Genomic DNA, 26,423 nt, shown 5'->3' on the forward strand with positions numbered 1-26,423 from the left:
AAGATTCCCTCCATGTGTATATGCTTCTAAGCAAAAAAGGCAGTCACATCCCCTTCAAAACTCATCCTTTCTCTGTCAAATTCGCGTCCTTATCTATCTATTATATATTCATTTCATCTCAGCAGTTACGCGCATCCCAGTGGTCCGTTCAAATACTCGATGGTAGGATAAATGTAACCCCCGAAAAAGAAAAGGACTCAATTGAAACGCAAAAAGTCTAGAGCCGGCGTTAAAATAATTCCGAGAAAGTTCGTCGCCGAAAAGAGGAAAAGAAGACAAAAACTGGGAATGGTGAAATAGGCGGTCCAGTCCAGGCGAAACGAAAAATCTCTCTTTTCAGAATAGGGATTCGCTCTCTCCAAATCTCGTTCCGACTCTGCTTCAGTTTCGTGCCCCTCGCGACCGCGCCGGAACCGCCGTCGCCCGGCGATCGATTCGCCTCCGCCTCCGCCTCCGCGCTTCGGCGTTTTTCATGCGCGGCAGCAGCTCGTGAGTCTTCGATCCCTCGAACTGTTCTCCTCTCTCGATTTCGCGCGCGCGCGCTCTCTGCTTTTGTTGTTAGCTTTTTTCCCAGTTGCAATTGGCGGCGTCTGTTTAGGGCACGCGGAACCTGCGCGAACCTCCCTCGCTCGCTCGCTCGCTCGATCGAGCGGAGTCGAGGGGAATGAGGCTGGGGACTTCGATCGGCGGTGCGGGTTGAGGTTTGAGCTGAGCTGCTGCGGGTGTGGTGTGGGGTTGTGTGGCTGAATCGCTCGTTTCGTCGTTTCGTGTCCGGTTATGCAGTTCGCTGCGAATTGCGGCGGACGGTTGGGGTTTCCGTTGCTGCGTCTCGGTTTAGCGGTTTAGTGTGGCCCACTCGTTTATCTGGATTGTCATTTCCGGGTGGCATCTTGGGCACGGCCTTAGTTTTATCGCGGGCGCTAGATGATGTGTTTACTTACCTCGGGAGGTTACGTTTTGCGGATAGGGAGGACGACCTATGAGTGAGAGATAGCTTGTCGGCCCGAGAGAATGGGGGGAACACCGTGGCGATTCATTCAATTTAATTCCTCTTTTGAAAGCTATCCCCGACTCCATACTATGATATTCCCATCTTTCTATGCTCTATACCGTTTGTTAGCTCTTTGATAGAGTTTCCCTATCTGCTCCGTGGCATTTAGTTTAGGGATTGAAGATGGTTAGAAATATCGTAAATCGAATAAAGGGAATGCGAAATCATGAGCTTTAAATGTGACTAGAGCACTCAGTTTTCCTCATCGAAAGACTTATGTGTGCTCAATACGAGGCATGCATTGCTTTGACTGTTTGATGTGTCTGATTTTAGGGTTTACTTGAATCGTCTGTATCAATTGATTATTGCCTCCCATCTTATGATTTTTTTGAACCATTTCAAATTCCAATGATCTTGAGAATGAAGTAAGCCCATTTCTCTTTCTCATTTGCATTTTTCCTATGAACATCGGTATTTTAATCTTCCCAGTTTTCCTCTCCTCATTAGCTCTCGGGTGCAATATCTTTATTTTGTCAATGATATTCAGTTTAGGGCTTGAATCTTGTAGCTGCTTGCAATAATCTTGTGAAAAAGGTGTTCACTTGTAAAACTGTTGAAGGCTTTGGGTTTTTCCCCACTATAAATCCAGTACATAGTATATTTATTCCTGTCGAACATCATTACTCTCTGGTTGATGGTGTACTTCAGCATGGGACTTGGTTCAAATTTTAGCGTATTTTTCTTCTAACCTGAGTTCATCTTCTTATTTTGCATGGTTACACCAGTCCCTTACATTATTCAATATGTGGACAATGCATCTTTTATATTCTCTTTGCTTGAATAGTAAAAATCAAGTTTCGTTGGTGGTGTACTTCCTTTCTCAATAGTTTGAACCTATGACATCAGTTTGTTCAAGCTTGGACTTCTAACTGTTATCTATGACTCTTTTGGTGTTCTCAAACAACTAAATCTGGCCACACTTAGAATGTCTGTGGGTTCATGTTTTGCAGGGATAAGTGATGGAGGATGTAAAACATAAATCTCGGAAGGAGGCAGAATCAAAGAAAGCTCATCGAGATCATGATCGGGAAAGAGAAAGGGAGAGGAATGGGGAGAGACATCGAGATAAGGAGAGGGAAAAGAAAGAGCGCGACAGTCGACATTCTGAAAGGGAGAAGAGTAGTGATTCTGATGAGAGGTATGAGAGAGAAAGGGAGCGAGAGAAGGATAAGTATAGAGAAAGGGAAAAGGATAGAGTAAGAAGTCGTGACCGTGAGAAGGAGAAATCTAGAGAAAAGAAGAGGGATAAGGAGAGGGAAAGGGATAGAGAAAAAGAGGATAGAGAGAAGGAGAGGGAGAAGGAGAAGAGAGAGAGGGCAAGGGAGAAGGAGAGGGAGAGGGAGAAAGAAAAGGAGAAGAGGGAACGTGAGAGGGAAGATAGGGAGAGAAGTAGAGAAAGAGAGAAGAGGGAACGTGATAGGGAGAAGGAAAAGGAGAGGGAGAGAGAGAAGGAGAAGGAGAAGGAGAGGGAGAGGGAGAGGGAGAGGGAGAGAAGGATACGAGAAAAGGAAAAGCGTCGGGAAGTTGATAGTGATTATAGTGAAGATGATTCCCAGGAGCATGGCAAGAAGCGTCGAAGGAGAGACGATGATGAAAATTATGAAGAAAGAGATCGTGAAAAGGGTAGGAGCAGGGGAAGCAAGCGCCGTGAGAACAATGAAGATAGCCCGAGGAGGAGGACTGACGAGGAGGATTCAGAGAACAAGGACGATAAGCCCACTCGAGAAGAGGAATTAGAGGATGAACAAAAGAAATTGGATGAGGAGATGGAAAAGAGGAGGAGAAGAGTTCAAGAGTGGCAAGAGCTGAGGAGAAAGAAGGAAGAGATGGAGAGGGAAAAGCACGGTGAAGTGAATGTGGAAGAAGGAAAGTCTGGGAAGGCCTGGACTCTTGAAGGAGAATCTGATGATGAGGAGGCTGCTCCCACGGTGAAACCAGATATGGATGTGGATGAAGATGAAGTTGCTGATAATAAAACTGGGGATGCCATGGTGGTGGATTCTGAGAATGGAGAAACTGCTCCAGCTTTAGAAGAAATGGAAAATGGTTCTGGTGGAGATGAGGAAATTGATCCATTGGATGCCTTCATGAATGATTTGGTGTTACCTGAAGTGGAGAAGCTGAATAATGCTGTGCCTACTGCAACTGCTCCCGATGATAATTCAGAAATGAAGAGAAAAGATAAGAAAATTAATATGAGTAATGGAAAACAGGCGAGGAATGGTCCAAGTAAGTCTATGGGAAGAATTATCCAGGGGGAGGATTCGGAATCTGACTATGGAGATCTTGAGAATGATGGAGATCGTACAGAAGATGAAGATGATGATGAGTTCATGAAAAGGGTCAAGAAGACAAAAGCTGAAAAGCTGTCCTTAGTTGACCATTCTAAGATTGATTATGAACCATTTCGCAAGAATTTTTATATTGAAGTAAAGGAGATTTCGAGGATGAGTGCTGAAGAGGTAGCTGCATACAGGAAAGAGCTGGAATTGAAGCTCCATGGAAAAGATGTGCCAAGACCAATTAAAACATGGCACCAGACAGGACTTACAAGTAAAATTCTGGAGACTATAAAAAAGCTTAATTATGATAAGCCAATGCCTATTCAAGCTCAGGCTCTCCCGATAATCATGAGCGGTCGAGACTGCATAGGTATTGCAAAAACCGGTTCTGGCAAAACCCTTGCATTTGTGCTGCCAATGTTGAGGCACATCAAGGACCAGCCACCTGTTGTAGCCGGAGATGGGCCGATCGGTCTGGTGATGGCACCTACGAGAGAGCTTGTCCAGCAGATACACAGTGATATAAAGAAGTTTGCCAAAGGAATTGGTGTCAGATGTGTGCCTGTTTATGGAGGTTCTGGTGTTGCCCAGCAAATTAGTGAGTTAAAGCGGGGTACTGAGATTGTTGTCTGTACTCCGGGTAGGATGATTGACATTCTTTGCACTAGTGGAGGGAAGATAACAAATCTGCGTAGGGTCACGTACTTGGTCATGGATGAAGCGGATAGAATGTTTGACATGGGTTTTGAACCTCAGATCACTAGAATTGTCCAAAATATCCGTCCAGAACGTCAAACTGTTCTATTTTCTGCCACTTTTCCTCGTCAGGTTGAGATTCTGGCCCGTAAGGTCTTGAACAAACCTATAGAAATTCAGGTCGGTGGCAGGAGTGTTGTGAACAAGGATATTGCCCAGTTAGTCGAGGTGAGACCGGAAAGTGAAAGGTTCCTGAGACTGTTAGAATTGCTTGGTGAATGGTATGAGAAGGGGAAGATCTTGATATTTGTTCATACTCAGGCAAAATGCGATGATTTGTTTAGAGATATGCTGAGACATGGGTATCCGTGTCTCTCACTTCATGGGGCCAAAGATCAAACAGACAGGGAGTCCACGATAAATGATTTTAAGAGCAATGTGTGCAATTTACTGATTGCTACTAGCATTGCTGCCAGGGGACTCGATGTGAAGGAGCTTGAACTGGTGATTAACTTTGATGTTCCTAATCATTATGAAGATTATGTCCACCGAGTTGGTCGGACAGGTCGAGCTGGTCGTAAAGGCTGTGCTATAACATTCATATCAGAGGATGAAGCTAGATATGCACCAGATCTTGTCAAGGCCTTGGAACTTTCTGAACAAGTAGTTCCTGATGATCTAAAAGCCCTTGCTGATGCTTTCATGGCTAAAGTGAATCAGGGACTTGAGCAAGCTCACGGAACTGGTTATGGAGGAAGTGGTTTTAAGTTCAATGAAGAGGAGGATGAAGTTAGGCGAGCGGCCAAAAAGGCACAGGCCAAAGAATATGGCTTTGATGAAGACAAGTCTGATTCAGATGATGAGGATGAGGGGGTCCGGAAGGCAGGTGGTGACATCTCACAGCAGGCTGCCCTTCAATTAGCTGCCCTTGCTGCAGCTTCCAGAGTCAGCACAGCTTCAAATGTGACTCCTAGCACAGTTGGTCAGATGCCAAATGTACTTCCTTCTGCCCTTCCTGGTGTTCTTGGTTCCACAACTTCTGCGGTTCTACCGGGGACTCTGCCTGGTTTGCCCACTGATGGGGCTGCCCGTGCAGCAGCTATAGCAGCTGCCATCAATCTACAGCATAATCTTGCAAAGATTCAAGCTGATGCCATGCCCGAGCACTATGAGGCTGAGTTGGAGATAAATGATTTTCCTCAGAATGCTCGGTGGAAAGTTACCCACAAGGAAACTTTGGGCCCTATTTCAGAATGGACTGGTGCAGCCATTACCACCAGGGGTCAGTTTTTCCCTCCTGGCAAAATACCAGCTCACGGAGAGCGGAAGCTCTACTTGTTTATTGAAGGTCCTACCGAACAATCTGTCAAGAGAGCTAAAGCAGAATTGAAACGTGTTTTGGAGGATGTCACAAATGCAGCACTATCACTTCCTGGTGGAGCCCCACAAGGCAGATATTCAGTTATTTAAGTGTAAGGACACAATAGACAGCTGTCTTACTCAATGTGTTTTTGGCTATTTTTTTTTTTTTTTTTTAAAACTAATTTTGGCTATTTTAGTTTACAATGATTATAAAGCTCCTTTGCAAGAAGAGACAGGAAAATGACCTGGTTTTCTCGAACATTATATCTCCCATTCCTATTAATTGAATTTCTTACTTTAGGTTATGAGTTGTGCTTAGGGGACTCTTGCGATTCTTTTCCCCTTTTGATTCCCTTTTTGTTTGTTTATCTTGTGGAGCGTGGGATGTAAGTCTGTGATGGCGTGTGCCAGTCCCTGCCAAGCACAATTCCTGTTGTGACTGAGAGATTGATTAGTTCCATGGTGCGACTTCTTTTTCGACACCTTTTTGATTGAAAGCATTTAGAGCTTGTAATGCAATCTAAGTTTTGTCTCTGTTGTACATGTTTTTGTTCCCCAGTACTTTGATTTATCATTACTTAGTCGTGCCTTTGCAGATTTGAGGACGGTGGTTGCCTGCTCAAAGGTGTTGTGCATCTCAAATTATGAAGATTTGAATGTGCATGCCAGCCACTCTACCGGTACTAGCGAGGAGAATGGGCATATGAGTGTTATTTGTTTGAGGGTTGCGCTTCTTGAATGAGTAGGGATGGTGTTTCTTCGTAACCATTGGTTCATACTTTTTCTAAAGGAAAAGATCTGTCGGTTCTGTGCCCGGATGTGTCCCTCTCCTTTTTATGGTGCAGGAATGCTGGAGGTGACTATGAAGAATTCTTCTGCTGTCGCCACTTCTCATTTTGTACTGGCATCATGATTTTTCACATCCTTCCTTGCTCTTTTGAGCTGGAGGAGATTATGACTGTACAGAGGTCGCCCATTGTATGAATTCTCCTTTTTGACATTTCCGTGTGAATCATTAGAACTGTAGCATACTCAAGCTGAGATCGAGCAATAGCAAGATACATTATGAATTACAGTTTACGCATCCTTATCGTTCAGTTCTTTTGCTGATTCGTTTGTCGAGCTTTGACTCGAGAGGTCTGATGATAGAAGATGAAAATCGTACCCCATGCGATGATTTAATAATCCACACAGGATATCGTCACCATCTTTAGTTAGTGTGGTTGCCAACTTTCCAGGAAAAGGGGTGAAAATATATTATTCAATTCGGGTTGTGCCGCAGATGGCTCGTGGCCCAGCCGGTTGGCCCTGTAATTATTGGTGGCTGGACCCTAAGATGTTTGCTTTTTCGTTTGCTGGAAAGGACAGAGCGTCAATATCAGACCTTCTTGCTTTATGTAGTGTTTCTGTAAGGACACGACATAAGAAACTTTCGAGCGTGGATGGTTCACCATCAGTAACTATTCCACCTTTGGATCGTGCCGTGGTCATTTCTTTTCTCGGTTATGGTATGCTAGTGACACGGCCGACCGACCCGTGACACTAGCATCATTGTTTGAATTGTTTTTTTCTTTTTCCTGTCCGTCATCATTCTAGTATTGTTTCGATTCTTTCCCTGCGATTCATGACAAGGTAGTCGCTGGTGGTAAGCTTGAGCAGAGCCACATGATTCGAGCCGTCCGGACCTTTATTTAGAGACATGATTGGAACTTGATTGTTGGAGCGATGATGCTCCGGGCGTTATATAGTGATGATTAGCGGCTGTTATCACAATTCGCCAAGAGGGTCATTGCTTTGTCTATTGGGTGGCGTTAGTCAATATCAGGCTCATCACAAAAGAGAACTTTCAAGGGTGTGTGGGTCTCGCGCGTTCAGCAGAAAATCAGACAATCAAAGGAGCAATTCAAGATACAAAGCTTCATGCTTTCCTGCTCGGAAAAGGCAGGCTTTCCAGCTTCATCTAGCCATGCCAACAACCGGTCCAAGTCGATTCTCAAGATGGACAATTTCTTAGTCGTAGGACCTCAATCGATGTTGCTATTCAATCGTACGATCTGCAAAGACCGATGGACCGGCTTGGTCGACCCTAGCCGCAACGGCCTTCAAGGGTGGAGGGATACCATCTAGGTGGTCTCAGATCTTGGTTAAAAAGGACGAGCCATGGAGCTACTCCGGTTTGATGAGGTTCTTGTAACTGAAAAAATAAAAATAAAAATAAAAAAAATAAAAAGTCTAGAAGTTTCTTAGGGAAATTAGTGTATGATGCTAATCCTGTGAAGAAGACACTTCTTTCACGCTGAAACTAACGACGCGCGTGAGGCGACTTGTCATGGAGAAAGGGACAGCGACATTTCAGTGCCTCTCCGCCTCCGGTCTCGAAGAGAAGCTTTTTCTTCTCCTTTGTTTATGAAAACGACAATGGAGTAGAAAGTCAAGAGTTCTTAAAGCGTTGCTCACTTGAACTTCAAAGATGAGTTTTTGTTTTTGAAACACGAATACATTTTTTTCAACGAGAAAATCCACTTTGAATATCTTGGGTCTCGGTTCCATTGGATGCTGTATTAATCTTATAGATCGAGCAAGACGTCAGTTAAGATCCGAATGAGTTTGTCAAGTATATTTTTCTCGAGAGGATATCTAACTTTTCTTATGTGTAACAGAGCGTTGTATGTTAGGCTTTATTCGTTTTACAAAAAATAAATGATCCGAAAATATTTTTTTAAATAATCGTTTATATTACTTGGAATAATTAATCAATGAATATGTTATGTTTAAGCATTTTTATAGATAATTAAAGAAAAATTAATTTCATTTATTTTTATAAGTGATATAAACAATCATTTTTAAGAAAATACTTTTAAAATTATTTATTGTTTTATGAAAAAAACATGTCTTTTTTTCTTTGTCTGAAAGTTTGTAGTGTAACCGCGTTTGGTTTAAAGTTAGAAAAAGGAAGGTAGCCGGCGGCAATTTCCTTCGTACGAGAAAGAATATCCAAAAGAGACAAAGGGACATATTCGCCCCATCCAAACTCTGAAGCAAAAGAGTTGGACAAGCAAAATCCGTTAACTGCCCATCCATCCGGCCCTGTCTAAAACAAATCGAAAGAAGAAAAGTTTTTATTATTTTAAAAAGAGTATCAACTAATTTAATTTCTAATTCTTGCCATTGAATAAGACAATCATGTTTTTCCGAGAATATGGAACATTATCCAAAAAAATGTGAACCCATCTTGGGCTGGTTAAATTCAATATTAAATTTTTTTAAATTTATCCAATTTAATCTCGAACCTTGTAATGATTTGCCGATACAGTTATTTCGTTCAATCTTGATTTGAAATTGTTGATGTGATAATCCAATTGATAGTCCCATGTGACATAATTGACTTAATAATGTGATTTGTAATTCTTGTATTTAATAAGACAACCGTGTTTGTTTTTTCAAGAATGGGAACAATTGTCCAAAAATATTAAATCCTCAAATTCAATCATAAACTTTCTATTTTGGCCAAATTAATATTGAGTTTTTGACAATTTGTCAATATAGTCTATTAAGCTATTATCAACCAGAAATTGCTGATGAGGTGATCCAATCAGCACTACCCATCCTACGTGATATGACCAACCTAATAATTTAATCTATAATTCTTGCTATTTAATAAAATAGCTATGTCTTTCCAAGAATTGAGTAGATTGTCCAAAAAATCACGAACCTATCTTGAGGCAATTAAATTCAATTATGAACTTTTTAATTTATTCATATTTAATCTTGAATCTTTTGACGATTTATCGATATAATCCTTCTGGTCAATCTCGATCAAAAAATTGCTAATGCCGTAATCCATAAGCGCCGAATGTTATATATGGCATAACCAACCTAATGATTCAATTCGTAATTCTTGCTATTAATAAGATAGCCATGTTTTTTCAATAATAGGAAAAATTATCCAAAAAAAATTAAACTCATAGTGGGACAGTCAAACTCAACCCTAAACTTCTTAATTTAGGCAATTTAGTCTTTAACCTTTTGATGATTTGCTACGATCCTTCCGGCCAATCTCGATTGGAAATTAGTGATGTGGTGATCCAGTCAAAGTTGTTCACCTCACGTGGCATGATCAACACTGATGTAAATGATATTTGTAATTTCGTTTTTCATATCTCTCTCTTTTTTTCCTATTTCCCTCCGCCAGTCTGGTCTTGAGTGGAAAATCCTTAATCAGGACATCAAGCAGAAGAGAAGGAAAAAAAAAAAGAGATCACCCAGGCGGGTGCAGGATAATGGAAGCTTACACCCGCGGGCACCGGATCGCCAGCGATCGGCACCGAGGTTCCTCCTCCTCTACGTCGTTAAAACCTCCTCCCCCTCCCGAAAAAAGAAAAAAAAAGGCAGGCCCGGGTCAAAGGGACAAGAGGATCGCCCCACGATAAATCCGAAAACCCACCATCCCCACGCCCCTCTCTCTCTTCCGGTGTCAAACTCAGCTGCTTCTCTCTCCTCTCCCTTCTCTCTCTCTCTCTCTCTCTCTCTCTCTCTCTCCTCCGCTCGCGCACCAATATCGGAGACGACACCCGCCGGCTTCCCCAGCGCGGCGCCATCGGAAACGGTCGCCTTCGGGGTGGGCGGAACAGCGCTCCTACTTCTTCGTCGTCCCCCGCCTGAGGTTAGGGTTTCTGCTCCCGCATCCTCTTCTGCTTCTCTCTCTCTATCTCTATCTCTATCTCTCTCTCTATCCGGCGTCCTCGCGCGGTCCGCAGGAGCCGGCGCGTCTTCTTCCTTTTCTGATCCGACGATCGTCGCCGCCGGACCGGTCGGCCGATGAGGGCTCCGATTGTAGGATCGGCCTCGTCCTGATTTGTGCGTGTAGATCAATTGGTCAGTCGACCGGCCGGATTGACGAAGACTTTCCTGGTTTTGGGGATTGGTTCGCTCTCGATTGTTTCGGGAGTTTCGGATGGCGAAATGCGGATTTGACGGCCGCGGCGAGAGTGAGGGCCGGGGATAGGCTGTTGCGGTGCTTTTGTGGTAGATGAGAGTTTGGGGGGTGGGGGGGGGATGGTGCGGTTGGAAGTTTAGGTAGGAGAGATTGTGCGTGAGCGGCGGAAGATGTTGAACGGAGGGTAGCGTGATTGTGATTTCGGATTTTGAGTTTGGAGAGTCGGGGCCTGTGAGGTAGGCATAGATATTTGTTCTCGTCTCTGGTGTTTTTATGGCTTCGGTCGCTGAGGACGACGAAATTGTCGCCTGTCACGGTAAATTCAAGGGAGCGGAGCTGTAGTTCGTGTGCGTTTTTGCGTGCTGAATCTGTGGCGAGTGTGGTCTTTTCTGTTCTTGCACGAACCTATCAAGAGTACTTAGCATGATCTCAGAAGCTCCTAATGGGTGGCTTTATCGTGGCAAATGATGCTCCTGGTCTGTCGTGTGTATGCACGCATGCGCGTCAATGTTGTCAAAAATTTTAAATTGTTGATTCTTCGATTACATAATTGTGTGATTTCCAACAAGTATGCGAAAAATTCTCTCTCCTCTTTTTTTTTTGTTTTTGTTTTTTTCATGATAAGTAGGAAAACTTGTCTTTTGTTCATTTGTGCATGGTACTTTTCCAGAAGTTGCTCCCTTTTCTTATGTTGCTACAATCAGAAAATGTGAAGCTGAGCTGCATGGAGATGAAAATCTTTCCTCACTATGCACCTCGGATGTGTTGCTAAAATAGTACTAAGTCACTGAAATACTCGGGACGCACTTACCCTACGCACCAAATATGTGAAACCTGTATATGCAGCCATGTGCGAATTGAGTTATAGGTCCATGAAGACAACAACTGCCTCAAAATCTAAAATGCTGTCCTTCACGCTTGGCTTTAACCATCTTTGTTTTGTCACACGAATGCCTTTTTTTTAAATATATATATATTTTTTTTATCTCTTTTGAGTATTCTCCTATTCGTCTCTTTTCAACTTTCCTTGATAATTGTGTGTAGCTTTAAGAAATCTAATTTGGGTCTTGTTTTATTTCAATATTTCAATTCATGCTCATAGTTTAATTCTATATAATCTGCCACAGTTCTGAAAATTACGTTAAACTAATGAGCTAAGTAACACTAAGTGAACTTATTGTGTATGCAAATTAAGATGGTTAATTAATTGTTTATCTTCTTATAAGGACAATTATATTAGTATCGGTGGATGAATCTTGTCCTTTGAAAGCATTTTATACAGCAATGTATGTCTGTAGCCTGCTGGTGCCTACAGAAAAGAACATTCTTGGGTGGTTCTTTTCCATTTGAGGCCTCTCATCTCTATGGCATTATGTATGTTGGAATCTTCTTTGGATAGACTGGAATTCAGTGATAGAATAGTTAGCCTGGATAACTAATTTTTTTTAAGGTCCAGGTTGATGTGCTCTTCTCAACTCTCTATAAATAATGAATATTCAAGTATGTCTAAGAATACCTAGGTACCAGGCTAGAGGATGTCTGGAAGAAGTCAACTACTGGACATTTTTTAACCAAATTTCTGAAGCATATCTGAGATTCAATTGAGAAAATAGAAGAAAAGCTTACCATAGAAGATACTGTAAAGAAAATTTCCCTTTAACCATTTGTGTATTTCAATTGCAGAGGATCCTGAGATGCACCGCGTGGGTAGTGCAGGAAACACGGCCAGTTCTACCCGCCCTCGCAAAGAGAAGAGGTTTACTTATGTATTGAATTATGCCGATGATGCAAAGGTTAGTACCATCAGTCCTTTCTTTTATTTGATATACATTTTAGGGTTTTATTTTCTCAAATTTAACAAATTTTGTGCTTTGCTTAGGTTGGACCCATGTTTGTCTAGTTGATGGAATTTCTAATTTATGATTGTAGAAACTTGATTTAAAGGCATCAGCTGGCATAATGTAAACATCTTCAGGAGTGTTTTGGGAACTCAAAGAGCTTTGTTTACTGGATATGAGTTACTAGTAGTACCGTTCACTTGATATATTAATTTTCAACTATAGCAAGAAATGTCATGCTGACCACATGCCTAGTTTCAATCTTTGCCTTCCAATGTTACTTTAGAGAACCTTTTTGTGTGCCCCTTACTACTTTTACCATCACAAATGTTGAGTTTGCAGATGACTGTATCTTCTTCCATTTGATTTGGGTAGTTCTTCCCCCTTAGTAACAAAGAGATGCTTTATGTGATATGTTAAAATCAAACTTCCGTTGGTGATACCAAATAAGTTTTGTTTACTCAGTCATAGCAAACAACTTTAAAACCTTATCATTGTTGTTGTTTCTCTGTATGCAGCATTGTGCAGGTATAAATTGTTTATCCTTATGGAAGTCAACATCAGATGTGAGTGATTACCTTTTTACCGGGAGCCGTGATGGTACTTTGAAGAGATGGGCATTGGACGAAAGCACAGCTACTTGCTCGGCTACATTTGAGTCACATGTCGATTGGGTGAGGTCTTTTTTGCCCTTTCTTTATTAGTTGTGACAACTTCCTTTGGTTTCACTAGGAATATATGTTGCTAGTTCCTGGGGCGTTCATATTGAGTGTTCCTCAACAGATTCTGCATTAATGGTGGAGAACAATGGCAACAACCTTTGAAGACTTACGAGATGCTTGCCAAATAGAGATTTGCTGTTTCTTTTGTAAATAATCAAGAATCTTCTTGAGCAATTTGGGTCTATTAGGATTTTAATAAGTTTCCCTTTCTTAGTTGGACTTGGAAAAATGTTTCCTTTTCCTAGTTGGTAGTTGGTATGTTTTTCCAAGTTTTATTAGGATATATAAGGTTTCTTATATTGACTTAGAGCAGTACTTTAGAGTCTTTATATATGGTTTTAATTGTCTCCATCGAATTGAGTTGATGATTGTTTAAATTTGGCAATTTCGTTGCTTTGGAATTGTGTGATACAATTCCTCTCTTAGTTGTGATGCTTAGGAAGCTTTTGGTGTGAAGTTTGAAGATTTATTCTTTGTTGTGGGACTCGTCGTCCTACATTCCTAGCTGGGAAATAATAAACCTTATATATCCTAATAAAACTAGTAGAACACATATCCACTACCAACTAGGAAAAGGAAACATTTTAAAATCCAAATAGACTCCAATCACTTGAGAAATTCCTGATTAATCCATGAAAATAAACACCAAATCCTCATTTGGCACACCTTTTGCAAGTGTTAAATGGTCATTGCCATTGTTCTAGACTTGGGTTTGTTCTTTAGAGTTCTTTTATGCAGTTGAATTTCTATGTAGTGCTTGGTTATCCTTGTGCCCCGGAATATGAATAGGAGATGTTTGAGAATGTATCAGTAAATTTGATGTCATGTTTTTGCAAAACCAATATAACATCAGTAAGTATTGGTTTTGCAGGTTAATGATGCTGTCCTGGCGGGTGATAACACCCTTGTCTCTTGTTCTTCAGACACAACTCTAAAGGTATTATCTAGTTGATGATTGTTATCCCTGTAATATTGATATGATTTTGAGTGATTTTTTTAGTTCTTTGATTAGTATTCTCCTTATACATTTTCCTTTGTGATTTTGAAAAAAATAGACCTGGAATTGCTTGTCTGAGGGAGGTTGCACGGGGACTCTTCGTCATCACTCTGACTACGTCACTTGTCTTGCTACAGCAGAAAACAATGTAATTTCCTTGGCAATATCTCTGTGATAACCTACATTCTGAAAGGTTCCCTAACTTGCAGCCCTATAAGTTTTGATGGAATTAGTTCAAATTAAGCATTGGCCCTTCATATATTTTAGGGAAGCCAGTTTCTGATTGTTCTGTAGTGTCATGCATTTTAGAGCAATGTTGTTGCCTCTGGTGGCCTTGGTGGGGAGGTCTTCATCTGGGATCTTGAAGCAGCACTTGCCCCGGCCTCAAAGTCTAGTGATCAGATGGATGATGATTGTTCCAATGGCATCAGTACTAGTGGGAGTTCTCTACCTGTTAGTGGTTTACGCAGCATTGGTTCAAGCAACAGCATTTCTACTCATCCCAGTCAGTCTCCTGGCTATGTTCCAACTGCGGCTAAAGGTCATAAGGAGTCGGTTTATGCACTTGCTATGAATGGAAGTGGAACGATTCTTGTTTCTGGTGGAACTGAAAAGGTACATTTTTGTCTGTGATGCTCATCGAGAATTTGTCATGGTCCTTCACTGGAGGTTTTCGGTTTAGAGTTGATAGTAGTTGGATGTTATAGAAGGCATATTCCAGTGACACTCAAACTTGAGTATCTGCCTTTTGAATTTATTTTCTTAACTGAGACTGCTTGTATAATATTATCAATTGCTGCATTTTATTTCCATATACACGATTCTTTTGCTCATTCTTTGTAAGTGCTTGTACTGTATTTCAGCAGAAAGAGAAGTGCTGATTGTGTATAAATACGAAATTTTGCAATGATGGATATCATATGATTTTCCTTTAGGTCGTGCGTGTTTGGGATCCAAGAAGTGGTTCTAAGACAATGAAGCTTAAAGGGCACACAGATAATATTAGAGCTCTACTTCTTGACTCTTCTGGCCGGTTAGTTTTACATAGTATTGACTTCTTTATGCAGATGTTGCATGAGATATTATACTTATGCACATTAGGATTTGTGTTAGTTAATCAGGTTATAGGAGAGAAGGTTGTGTTGGAAAGGAGAGTTAGGATTGATGTAGATGCTTTGCTTCACATTTTTGGCAATCCTTATCCTTAAAGGATAATAGGAAGGTCAGGGCACTTATAATCCTTTGTTTTTTCTCTCTCTCTCTCTCTCTCTCTGTCTCTGTCTCTGTCTCTGTCTCTGTGGAGGACTGGCAGTTAGAGCAGGGTTTGTCTATGGTAGTTGTGCACAATACTGAGGCATTCTGTATATGAGATGGTCTATAATTTCATCAGTCCTGGATACTTGCAAGTTTGGCCTGTCTTGTTGGATGCAGATGCCTTCTCAAAGTTATATTCTCATTAGAATTGTCTTGGTATTTCCATTTGCAGGTTTTGCTTATCAGGATCCTCTGATTCTATGATCAGGTTGGCATGTGATTTCCTTTATTCATCTTTCATATCATAGCTGTGATATGTTGATTCATGTGGATGTAGGGTGTTGGTGTTATGACAACTTCATGTTTTGGAACTCTAGGATATGCTTCAGAATGTTGCTTTCCCATAGGGGTAGGTAGTAGTGGCATGGCTAGGTAGTTGATGGGAACTCTATTATGTATCCTAACTGGCTATTTTGCGGGCAAGAGTGTACCGTATTTTCTTTGTTCCTTATAGCATCATTTATTTGCATAGCGCAACCTCCTGTCTGTTGTCGAGGAATCGATTCATTTGTTTTATTTGTGTCTGTGTCTGTGTCATCTTCCCTCTTTCTGATAACAAAAAGAGATACTATTATAAGCAATTCTTCTTATGTGTGCTTTGGAAACATCAATTGGTAGGTGAGTCTATCATATCACTGGGATCATGTCCTGCAGATCAAAGTCTTTCTGTAAACTTTATGCGAGTTGGATCTTCTGAAAATCTTGTTAATATGAGTCTACTGTGAAGTCACTTCTTTTGGACTATGCTAAGTGCATTGGCTCACATTTTCAAACCGTGTTAAACAAGTTTTTTTGCATCTGATCCTGGATCGAACACGAAATTTCTTCAAGACATGCTTGTTTTGAGTGTGGTTAGCCTTGAAGTTGAAGATACATTTTTATAAAGTATGATTCTCTTTTAATCCAAGAATTACTAGTTGATAGTTTTTCAATCTTCTGGCAGCTTGACATGTGCAAAGTAATGCAGTTTTTCTCTGTCAAAACTCCAGAATTGGGGAGATGATGTATCATGGTTTAATTAAAATTGTATGGAATCAAATCAAAGGGAGGTATAAGGGCGCTAGCTCCCTCCTCTAGTAGCATTTTTGTTTTGTTGGTAGTATGCTGTTTTTTGGGTTTGGTGTGAAATAGTATAGGCTTTTGTTCAAATCCTCTCTCCCCTTTCCCTCTGAATGAGCTTGCTCACTTGGGTAGAAGCTGATGTGCACAAAAGCGAGCTCATTGAATTGAAATAGAGAGGCACAAGTGCAAGCTCATTGTAGTTGGCAACTCCAATGGTGTGTTGTAGAGCCCAGTTGACATCTGGTGGTGTCTTGCAGATCTTATACCTGTGACTGTGCTGTGTCCCAATATTATTTTGGTGTGAATAGGCATATCTATGTGATACCTTTATCATCAGAAATACTTAATTGCAAACTTTTGTTTCTTTCTTTATGTAAATGGTATGTTGATCTGATCGTTCATTTCTTCTCCTAGACTGTGGGATCTTGGTCAGCAGCGATGTATTCATTCCTATGCCGTGCATACCGATTCAGTTTGGGCCCTTGCCAGCACTCCGACATTTAGTCATGTCTATAGTGGTGGCCGAGACATGTCGGTGAGTGTAGTTTCTTTGAGCATCTTTGACTGTAAATATGAAATTATCTTTTGTTTTGCATGCACTGCTGGCATTTCTAATAGCGATAGTGATGACTAGATGTCTTTATCCGCAGTTGTACTTGACCGATTTGTCAACAAGAGAGAGTCTTTTACTTTGCACGGAGGAACACCCTGTCTTGCAATTGGCATTGCATGATGATAGTATATGGATTGCGACAACAGATTCTTCCGTACATAGATGGCCTATTGAAGGACGTAACCCACAAAAAGCTTTCCAAAGAGGTGGCACATTCCTGGCGGGGAATTTGTCCTTCTCAAGAGCAAGAGTATCTCTAGAAGGATCTACCCCTGTAAATGATTCTCCTCCTTTACATCCTGGCTAATTATTCAAAGATTCTGTTCGAGGCTGAGATTGTAAAAACTAGCAATTGCAACCTCGTGATCTCATGGTGCTTATGCATTATTTGCCATTTGCTGGCAAATGTCATAGTCTTAGCTAAGATATGGTTTTGTTGTAGTCATTCTGCATTTGATGCTTTTGAATGTTGACTTTTAGGTTATTTGCACAACTTCTCCATATAGGTGGGTTTAGTTGCAGTCTGACCTTATTAGACTTTAATAATCTGCAACCATTCCTGATTGATTCTTGATTCCTAAGGAGAAATCTTTTTTTATTTTTTTTATTTTTTTTTTTAATTTTTATCATTTATTTTGTGCTTCATAGTCATTTTGGCCATTTTGCTGGTTATTTATATCTCATATCGATATTGAAGAAGCTTATGCAACCTCAGGTGTGAAAAACACAGAAAGAAAATTTCTTCCTTACTTTATCCTGTAGTATATTATGCGATTTTGCTGGTTTTGTTTCCTTCAACAACATTTGAATTTGTTTACATGGTTATGTCGTTTTGTATTAAATTAGCAGGAGTACATTTAATGTAAGACTAGAAGTTGTGAGGTCAAGAAAGGTTACTTGCATTTTTCCTCTGAGAAGTTTACATGAATTTATCTCCTTCTGTTGCTTGCATTCTTGTTTCTCTCATTGCTAGCAATTGTTCTGCATCTGATTATCTGGTTTAGGAATTGCTGACAAACAAATGATTAATGGTACAGCTTCCTGTAATTAAAGAACCGAAGCTTACCATCCGGGGTAATCCTGGAATAGTGCAACATGAAATTTTGAATAACAGAAGGCATGTTTTGACCAAGGTGAATATAGTCTGTAATGCCCCATTCTTTTCTTTTTAACAGTCGCTGCTGCGGCTGTTAGGCGCTTGTTTGAATGGGTGGTCCTAATGGGCTTTGTTATTTTCCTGATAGGATTCGGTGGGTTCAGTGAAACTATGGGAGATTACAAGAGGCATTGTGGTGGAGGATTATGGAAAGGTCAGATTAGTGACTTTTTTTCTCTGTAGTTTGATTTAGCTTAATTTCTTAATATTTAGTGTGTTATTCTTGTGATTAGCTTTCTATAATTCTACTTGCATTTTTTCTGTTTATTTCACACTTTCTATATGGCACCTTCAGTATAATTCACGGTTTTAATGCTTATGATATAATATTCTGATGTTAGGTATCCTTTGAGGAGAAAAAAGAAGAATTATTTGAGATGGTAAGAACTGTATAGCTACTGCTATGATTTGTAATTCTGTCATACGATAAGATTGTTTCTACTTACTAGTGTGTGCTGTGTCAGGTAAGCATTCCTCCGTGGTTCACTATTGATACGAGGCTGGGTAGCTTATCTGTCCATTTGGATACTCCGCAATGTTTTTCTGCGGAGATGTATTCAGTAGATCTAAACATATCTGGGAAGCCAGAAGATGATAAGGTGAGATATGTGCTGGTTTCCTTATCTCTATTTTGTATGTTAGATGTTATGCTTGTATATTGTCCAGTGATAGTGGCTTCTTTATTATTTTGCTTCTTCTTTGGGCTGAAGATTGTTGATGTACACATATAATATGAGCCCTTTATGGTTTAGTACTGCTGATTCTGTTCTGAGAGCAAAGAGGAAGTGAAAGTGGGGTGCAATGTCTGAAAGTTTTTTAAAACATTTTAATTGTGCAGGTAAATTTAGGTAGAGAAACTCTTAAAGGTCTCTTGGTTCATTGGTTGACCAAGAGACGACAAAAAAGTGGGCCCCAGGCGTCAGCAAATGGCGATATGTTATCTGCGAGGGATGTTGCTGCCAGGAGTCTTAGCCATTCAAGGATAGAAGTCGATGGAAATGCTGAAAATGATTCCTCAGTGTATCCTCCATTCGAATTTTCAACTGTCTCGCCTCCATCCATCATCACTGAAGGTTCTCATGGAGGTCCGTGGAGAAAAAAGATTACTGATCTGGATGGAACTGAAGATGAAAAGGACTTTCCTTGGTGGTGTCTGGATTGTGTCTTGAATAATCGCCTGCCTCCTAGAGAAAATACTAAGTAATTTTTTTTCATCAATCATTACGTGTCATCCACTAGTATACCAATTCTGCCTGCTTGACAAGATACCATCGATTTACAGTTGTTGTGCTTTTGCATGTACTTCTTTTTTTAGCCATTAGTAAGATTTTACCAATTTACTCACTAGTAGTCATGCATTTGTTAATATAGATTATGTGCAGGCCTTTCTCAGTAATCCTGCTGATGTGAAATCTGTTTACTTGTTTGCTGTTGGTTGTTTTGTTGATTCTTGCTCCTTTTGTTGGATTTAATGGGAAAAGAAAACTTTGGATGAATGTTTACAACCTCAAAACCAAGGGGTTTTTAGTCGATTTAAATGTTTTTAGTGCCACTTGTGCATTTTGAACTTGGTTGGATGATTTTGACTCCTGCAAGCTGTCCTAAACAATCTCCCAGAACTAATAATTTTCTAGAGTTGTGATACCTATTCTAAGGTTCTGCATCTACTTCCCTGGGCTGTCTTAGGTTATTTCTGCTACCTAGTTCATTTGTCTATTTATTCCTGATTTTGATAATCTCTTTTGATTTTTTTTTTTTTTTGGGGGAAAAAGGAAAACGTAAGCTGGGGGGATAACTTTCTATAACTTTATCATGGTACTAATTTCATTAGCTTGAAGGTAGATAAAGAATTTTCTTAGCACTATGCTTAATGGATGTACTCATGTGTTCTTTTTTCCCCTTTTGATGTTGAGGTGATGTCAAATGCTTGTCTGATGCTATTTGTACAGGTGTAGCTTTTACCTGCATCCATGTGAAGGTGCAACTGTTCAGATCCTTACACAAGGGAAACTAAGTGCTCCTAGGATACTGAGGATCCATAAAGTAAGTTTATCGAATGGAGCATGATGAACTGAGTTTTGTGTGGCATTAACACTTGTCAGGTCTGACAAATGAGTAATGCTGTGAAGATTTTGTGCCCTTTTGTTACTTAAAAATACAAAACCTGAGGGAATCTTCTGAGCCAGGTGAATCGGTATTCACTGTGGATAACTTGGTATCTTTCTTTTGTGGCTGTCTGCTGCTGGTGATGTTAGTATGCTTCACCCTGTGAAATATGCTTTCCTCATATGTACTGCTCCTATGGATGAAGTAGCTGTCGGAGGCGGGTGAGACCTAGCATGGCAGCGCTGACCTATGATCTACAATCATAAACTTGGGTCCAGCAGGGCACAACTTGATTTTGAACTCATGCAATGATACTTTCTGGATTGGTTATGCTATGTTTGCCTATCTTCTTTAATGTCTTATACAGAAATGAGATACAATCTACTTATTGTTTATGAAGGTTGTCAATTATGTAATTGAGAAGATGGTTCTTGAGAAACCAGTGGACAATGTGAGCACTGAAGGGACGTTTCCTCCTTTGCCACATTCGTCAGCTGGAGACATACCTTTCCGGTCCGGATTGAAGCCATGGCAGAAGCTTAGGCCTTCTATAGAGATTTTGTGCAATAACCAGGCAAGTGGATATATACATTTGGCAATGAAATCATCCTTTGATCATTTCAATGATGCTTTTAAAGCTTGTTGATTTTGTTAGGAACACCATTCTAACTTAGGAGGAATTGGTACATTAGAACACTATTCTAACTTAGGCGGAATTGGTACATTACACTATCTGATGCCTCATGGGCCTTTTATCTCTTGAAGATTGATTTGTTGTTGGTCACTTCATAGATGTTAGGCATGTTTAAATGGCAGACTCATTTCTTGCCCAATCAAGGGTACCTGAATTTGGGCATCTTCTTGCAATCATGTGTGAGATGATGGAAGAAAGTCCTCTGCCTTGAATTTTGAATGTTATGTGGATTCAGAATATCATTATTACAATTTATCTTCTGGTATTGTTCTGTGACCCTAGTTCTGTACATTTGTCCTTAATTTTTGTGCAATTGCTGTTGTCTAATGATAGAATCATGCCAACTTGCTGACATCTAGGCTTTGCAGTAACTTTTGACCTGATTATTGCATTAGTTGCTATTAACATAGCAATTGGGTATTAACTTTTGCCTCAATCTCGGCTCTCTCCAGGTGTTGTCCCCAGACATGAGCCTAGCCACTGTCAGAGCATATATATGGAAGAAACCTGAGGACTTGGTTCTTAACTACAGGGTGGTTCAAGGCAAATGATTTGGTTTGATCGTACAAGAGGGTGAGTTCTGTTCTCATGCTTGGCATTCTATTTGCTCAGACATAGATCTCACTTGTGGTCGTGGTGCCAGTGTTTGAGTCCTGAGGTTCCCAAATATGATAAAATGATTGGCTCTTGCCTGCAGTTGTCCTTCTTTTGCTGTGACCAATGCTTGAGAGTTGAAGTGAAGTCCTGCTATGGTAGTAATAAACAGCTTAACTTGTATTTTGACTCAAAACACAGAACATGGACTTTTGGATACTGTACTTTAAATAATCATATATTCAGCATGGGAGGCTAGTTCAGCTGAGAAAGGAGGCGAGGAATACTTGAATGTGCTGTATTCTATAGTTTGATCTACATTTTGAAGTCCTGTTTTTGTCCTTGAAGAGAACAGTGACTACTACATGGGGTCGATGAAGTTATCTTATTCTGTTACTTTTTATTAGCTGCAGGGTGGCTATGCATATGCAGTGGAATACGTTCCAGGGTAAAATTTGGTGGAGGGGAGTTGATATTTGTTGCAAACTTGACATGGCTGGGAGTGTGCTGGGTCTTTGTACATTTGTGGACCGATTGATTGCTGACTTTGGCATAGTCCTCTCAACGCGCAAGAACTCTGGTCACCGTTTACCCATACTACAATTGTGAACTTCATCTGAGCTTCTCACGAGCATGTGCTATCGTAACTATTGTATTATGGGATGCATCTTCACGCCTTTACTCAAGGGTTTTCGACTCTGGACAGGGAGGAATATTTCCTTAAGAGGAGCCAAATTAGGGATTGCAAAAGCTTTGCAGATTTGTAGCTAGGTGCAACCCTAGCCATAGAAATTTCTTGTGATTTTGTTAGTTTCTTCCTGAAATAAAACGACTTACATTTATAGAGAAAAGGACATTTCATATAACATATCGCTATTATTCTTTTTTACCTTTCATGATGTATCTGTGCTGCTTTGTGCTGTAAGCATGAATGACAAGATCGAGTGTGAGAGGGTTCCAATGTAATCTATGGATGGGGGAAATTTTGCCTTGTTTTCATGGTGAAGCTCGAGTGATATTGTTGCTGTCCTCTTTGAGAGTTCATTATGATCGTGTGGCTTCTTATCGTTATTGATCTTGTAGCTTAGCAGATCTGCTTCTTGTTATGGTTTAGCTTCTCCTTCATCTTCTGTTTTTCCTTTCGACAGTGCAGGATACTATTTGGGACATACTAAATATGTAGGACGGAATGTGTATTAATGTATATATACTCAACGGGTGTTATGTAAATTGGTAGATGAGGTAGTGTTGCTGCTAGTCGCATCTGGGCCACCTGTTAAATCTTGATGCTGATATTTTACCGAGCGAAAAGCATAAGACGAGAGGAGGTACCTATTTTTGGGTTGTGAATGTATTTCTTTGAATTGCTGCTTGACACGGTATTATCTTCCCCTGCATTTTCAGTTTTGGTATGGACTCTCTCTCTCTCTCTCTCTCTCTTAATGTGGTGTTTCTTTTCTGTTTGGATTGTGTCATGATTCTACTTGCATCGCATGGCTCTTTGATGTTTGCCCAAACTGGTGTTCAAAGTCATACACGAAGAAATCAATCCGATTCTCTCTTCTTTAGAAGACTACCACGTACATTGTAGAGGAAAGAGTTGGGTTGCTGGTCCATACCAAAACCGAAGATGCAATGGAAGAAAATATTTTCTTCTAGATATGCTTGTTTTGTAAGCGATGTAATTGATTATTTTTAAGGAAAATGTTTTTCAAATAATTAAAATTTGCGAAACAAAGGGACTCCTAACTATAATATGTTGTTTTCTTAATGGGTTTTTGACGGGACAATGACGATCATTTTGTAAAACATAAAAGAAGTTGGGCTCATCTCAAGAGTCAGATGGTGGCATCTTCAAGCCGAGGAAAACTGGAAAAAGGGGAAGAAAAGAGAACATTGGACTTTCCAATTGGCTGCACTATTCCTGTATTCCTCTTTCGGCTTTGACAAGGTTCCTGCCATCTCCTAACATGCAATTGTGGTTTTCCCCGTGAAGGTTTGGGCCAAATCAACGTGCAAGAACCTTGGGTGATAAGGGAAAAGCATGAATGACAAGATCGAGTGTGAGAGGGTTCCAATGTAATCTATGGATGGGGGAAATTTTGCCTTGTTTTCATGGTGAAGCTCGAGTGATATTGTTGCTGTCCTCTTTTGAGAGTTCATTATGATCGTGTGGCCTTCTTATCGTTATTGATCTTGTAGCTTAGCAGATCTGCTTCTTGTTATGGTTTAGCTTCTCCTTCATCTTCTGTTTTTCCTTTCGACAGTGCAGGATACTATTTGGGACATACTAAATATGTAGGACGGAATGTGTATTAATGTATATATACTCGACGGGTGTTATGTAAATTGGTAGATGAGGTAGTGTTGCTGCTAGTCGCATCTGGGCCACCTGTTAAATCTTGATGCTGATATTTTACCGAGCGAAAAGCATAAGACGAGAGGAGGTACCTATTTTTGGGTTGTGAATGTATTTCTTTGAATTGCTGCTTGACACGGTATTATCTTCCCCTGCATTTTCAGTTTTGGTATGGACTCTCTCTCTCTCTCTCTCTCTCTTAATGTGGTGTTTCTTTTCTGTTTGGATTGTGTCATGATTCTACTTGCATCGCATGGCTCTTTGATGTTTGCCCAAACTGGTGTTCAAAGTCATACACGAAGAAATCAATCCGATTCTCTCTTCTTTAGAAGACTACAACGTACATTGTAGAGGAAAGAGTTGGGTTGCTGGTCCATACCAAAACCGAAGATGCAATAGAAGAAAATATTTTCTTCTAGATATGCTTGTTTTGTAAGGGATGTAATTGATTATTTTTAAGGAAAATGTTTTTCAAATAATTAAAATTTGCGAAACAAAGGGAGTCCTAACTTTAATATGTTGTTTTCTTAATGGGTTTTTGACGGGACAATGACGATCATTTTGTAAAACCTAAAAGAAGTTAGGCTCATCTCAAGAGTCAGATGGTGGCATCTTCAAGCCGAGGAAAACTGGAAAAAGGGGAAGAAAAGAGAACATTGGACTTTCCAATTGGCTGCACTATTCCTGTATTCCTCTTTCGGCTTTGACAAGGTTCCTGAATATGCATTTGTGGTTTTCCCCGTGAAGGTTTGGGCCAAATCAACGTGCAAGAACCTTGGGTGATAAGGGAAAAGCATGACATGATTTGGCCTTGAATCGATGTGATCGGCAATCCTTGTTTTGATTGATAGGCCAAACCAGTGGTCTTAAATCTTGTTCATGTCTCTAATTTGCCGTTATTTTGTTTAGGCCCTCTTCAGCATCGATGACAAGATTCTTTTTTTGTTTCAATATGGAAAAACCAACTTTACTTAATAAGGACTGATAACTTATCGGAGATTCTCGAGATATGGTCTCATTTTCTCCACTTAATTTTGCGAGAAAAAAAAAAAAGTAATTCCAAATTCACATAAGAAGTGGGCATTCTGTCCATAAGAGCTTTTAGGAAAAGCCAAACCCTAACTAAGTCAAGACTCAAATGGCCGATCAAAACATGAGATCGCTTGCATGTGTGGAGAATCAACTCTGCATGTTATATCTATACCATATAATTTTTGTTGACCTGTCTTTTAAAAGATATCAAAGTTTAATACAACTGAAAAAGAGACTAGTTGTAATTTGTTTGGGAATTTTATTTGGCTCCTACTTAAATCTTATTCATAATATAAATCTTTCAGTTACAAGTATTTTTTTTTCATAGTACGGGTATATGTTAACTAATGACAGGCGAACTTAAAATATTGTGAACATGGACTGAATACAGTGAATAGTGCCAATGGAAGCCAGATACTGGTCTTTGGGTAAACTTGAAACTGGAAACGACACTGTCCAAACTCTTCATTTTGCCATGGTGGGCTCTGTTATTTTTTCCATTTTCTCTCGGTGTTTTGAATTATGTCTTTAGGAAAAGAACGCCTTACGTGTATACACACCCGCAATGCCAATATCTCCGCGACAAGCACGCCTCGCGGTTCTCATCCAGTAATCAGTTTTGAACCTTTTTCTGTATCACCAAAGAGGACATGACAGAATCTTGCTTGGGTCACGGTCCGATTTTTCCCATGTGAATGCGAACTGAAACTTGGAGCTTCACGGTAGTAGAGCGTGAGAGATACGGAAGAGTCGATACAACTACTTCGTGAGGGTGAGGTCACGCTCCTTGTGCTGGAAACATTTGACGATTATCGTCTTAGAGGATTTTTGAAGGCGAGGGCGGTCTTCTGTGCACAATCTGGTCCGCAGCTAATGATGGACATAGCAGGCCAAAACTTGTGCCGAAGTGATTTGCATGTCTTGCTCAAGGTGATGGATGTCTGAGCTAAATTGAGTGTGTGGTAAAATCAATTACGGGAGGGTCATTCGCCATCGGGCACCGCACGGCTTGTCCTCGATCAGCAAACTTTCAGCCTGTTAGGCTAGAACTTTACCAGAAAAAAAATGGAAACGCTCCCTCCCTCCCTCTAGAGCTTTACCAGGAAATGTGGAAACGCTCTGTCTGTCTGTCTCTCTCCACGACCATGAGCCAACAAAGAACCACATTCGGCTAACTTCCAAACAATGGTTTCCCCCTCAAAGTAAATTTCTTTCTCTCTCTATTTCTCATCATCCCTTTCAATTTTGTTGTTGCTGGATTCTGTTTCACATTAATTTACACTTCATTTGCTCCATTTCTTGTCCATTCTATAATCATAGCACTTCTACAATTCTACCTTAGTATTAAGAAACCATTATGCTTTGAGGATGCACTTTGAGTTTCATTCTCAGTTTTTCTGTAGTTTCTTTTGGGCCAATAATGAAATGCATGATTCTTCTGGTTTAGGGTGTTCCAAGGAACCTCCTGGCTGAACTCCCCAAGGCCCCTCAGTGACTTCATGGAACTCTTGAGCTCTTTGAAGAGTGTAGTTCTTGGTGGAGTTCAGACTTTCTAGGTTGCTGAGTATGAAGAAGTGAAAAGAAGGGGTATGATATTTGTATCACTGCC

The 26,423-nt window shown here is 40.4% G+C and overlaps 2 protein-coding genes across 3 annotated transcripts; both read left to right on the plus strand.

The window, feature by feature from the left end:
* The first annotated feature begins 304 nt into the window (after positions 1–304).
* On the plus strand, positions 305–6,475 carry LOC104415482 (DEAD-box ATP-dependent RNA helicase 42). The gene is made up of 3 exons (XM_010026781.3): positions 305–489; positions 2,002–5,501; positions 5,988–6,475. Exon 2 carries the CDS (start codon positions 2,011–2,013, stop codon positions 5,497–5,499), a length of 3,489 nt encoding a protein of 1,162 aa, XP_010025083.2. The 5' UTR covers positions 305–489; positions 2,002–2,010; the 3' UTR covers positions 5,500–5,501; positions 5,988–6,475.
* Positions 6,476–9,779: 3,304 nt separating this feature from the next.
* LOC104415483 (WD repeat-containing protein 48) lies at positions 9,780–22,453 on the plus strand. Of its 2 annotated transcripts, none has more exons than XM_010026783.3 (19): positions 9,780–10,054; positions 12,011–12,120; positions 12,684–12,839; positions 13,759–13,824; positions 13,943–14,032; positions 14,194–14,499; positions 14,820–14,917; positions 15,371–15,406; positions 16,675–16,795; positions 16,911–17,147; positions 17,911–18,006; positions 18,118–18,183; positions 18,371–18,409; positions 18,494–18,628; positions 18,868–19,229; positions 19,979–20,072; positions 20,536–20,709; positions 21,282–21,402; positions 21,831–22,453. In XM_010026783.3, exons 2-18 carry the CDS (start codon positions 12,022–12,024, stop codon positions 21,378–21,380), a joined length of 2,274 nt encoding a protein of 757 aa, XP_010025085.1. In that variant the 5' UTR covers positions 9,780–10,054; positions 12,011–12,021; the 3' UTR covers positions 21,381–21,402; positions 21,831–22,453. The 2 variants fall into 2 exon arrangements, with proteins under 2 accessions (XP_010025085.1, XP_010025084.1); XM_010026782.3 differs by having other exon boundaries at positions 21,837–22,453.
* The last annotated feature ends 3,970 nt before the right edge of the window (positions 22,454–26,423 follow it).

Source organism: Eucalyptus grandis, chromosome 8 (assembly GCF_016545825.1).
Source record: "Eucalyptus grandis isolate ANBG69807.140 chromosome 8, ASM1654582v1, whole genome shotgun sequence".
Taxonomy (NCBI): domain Eukaryota; kingdom Viridiplantae; phylum Streptophyta; class Magnoliopsida; order Myrtales; family Myrtaceae; genus Eucalyptus; species Eucalyptus grandis.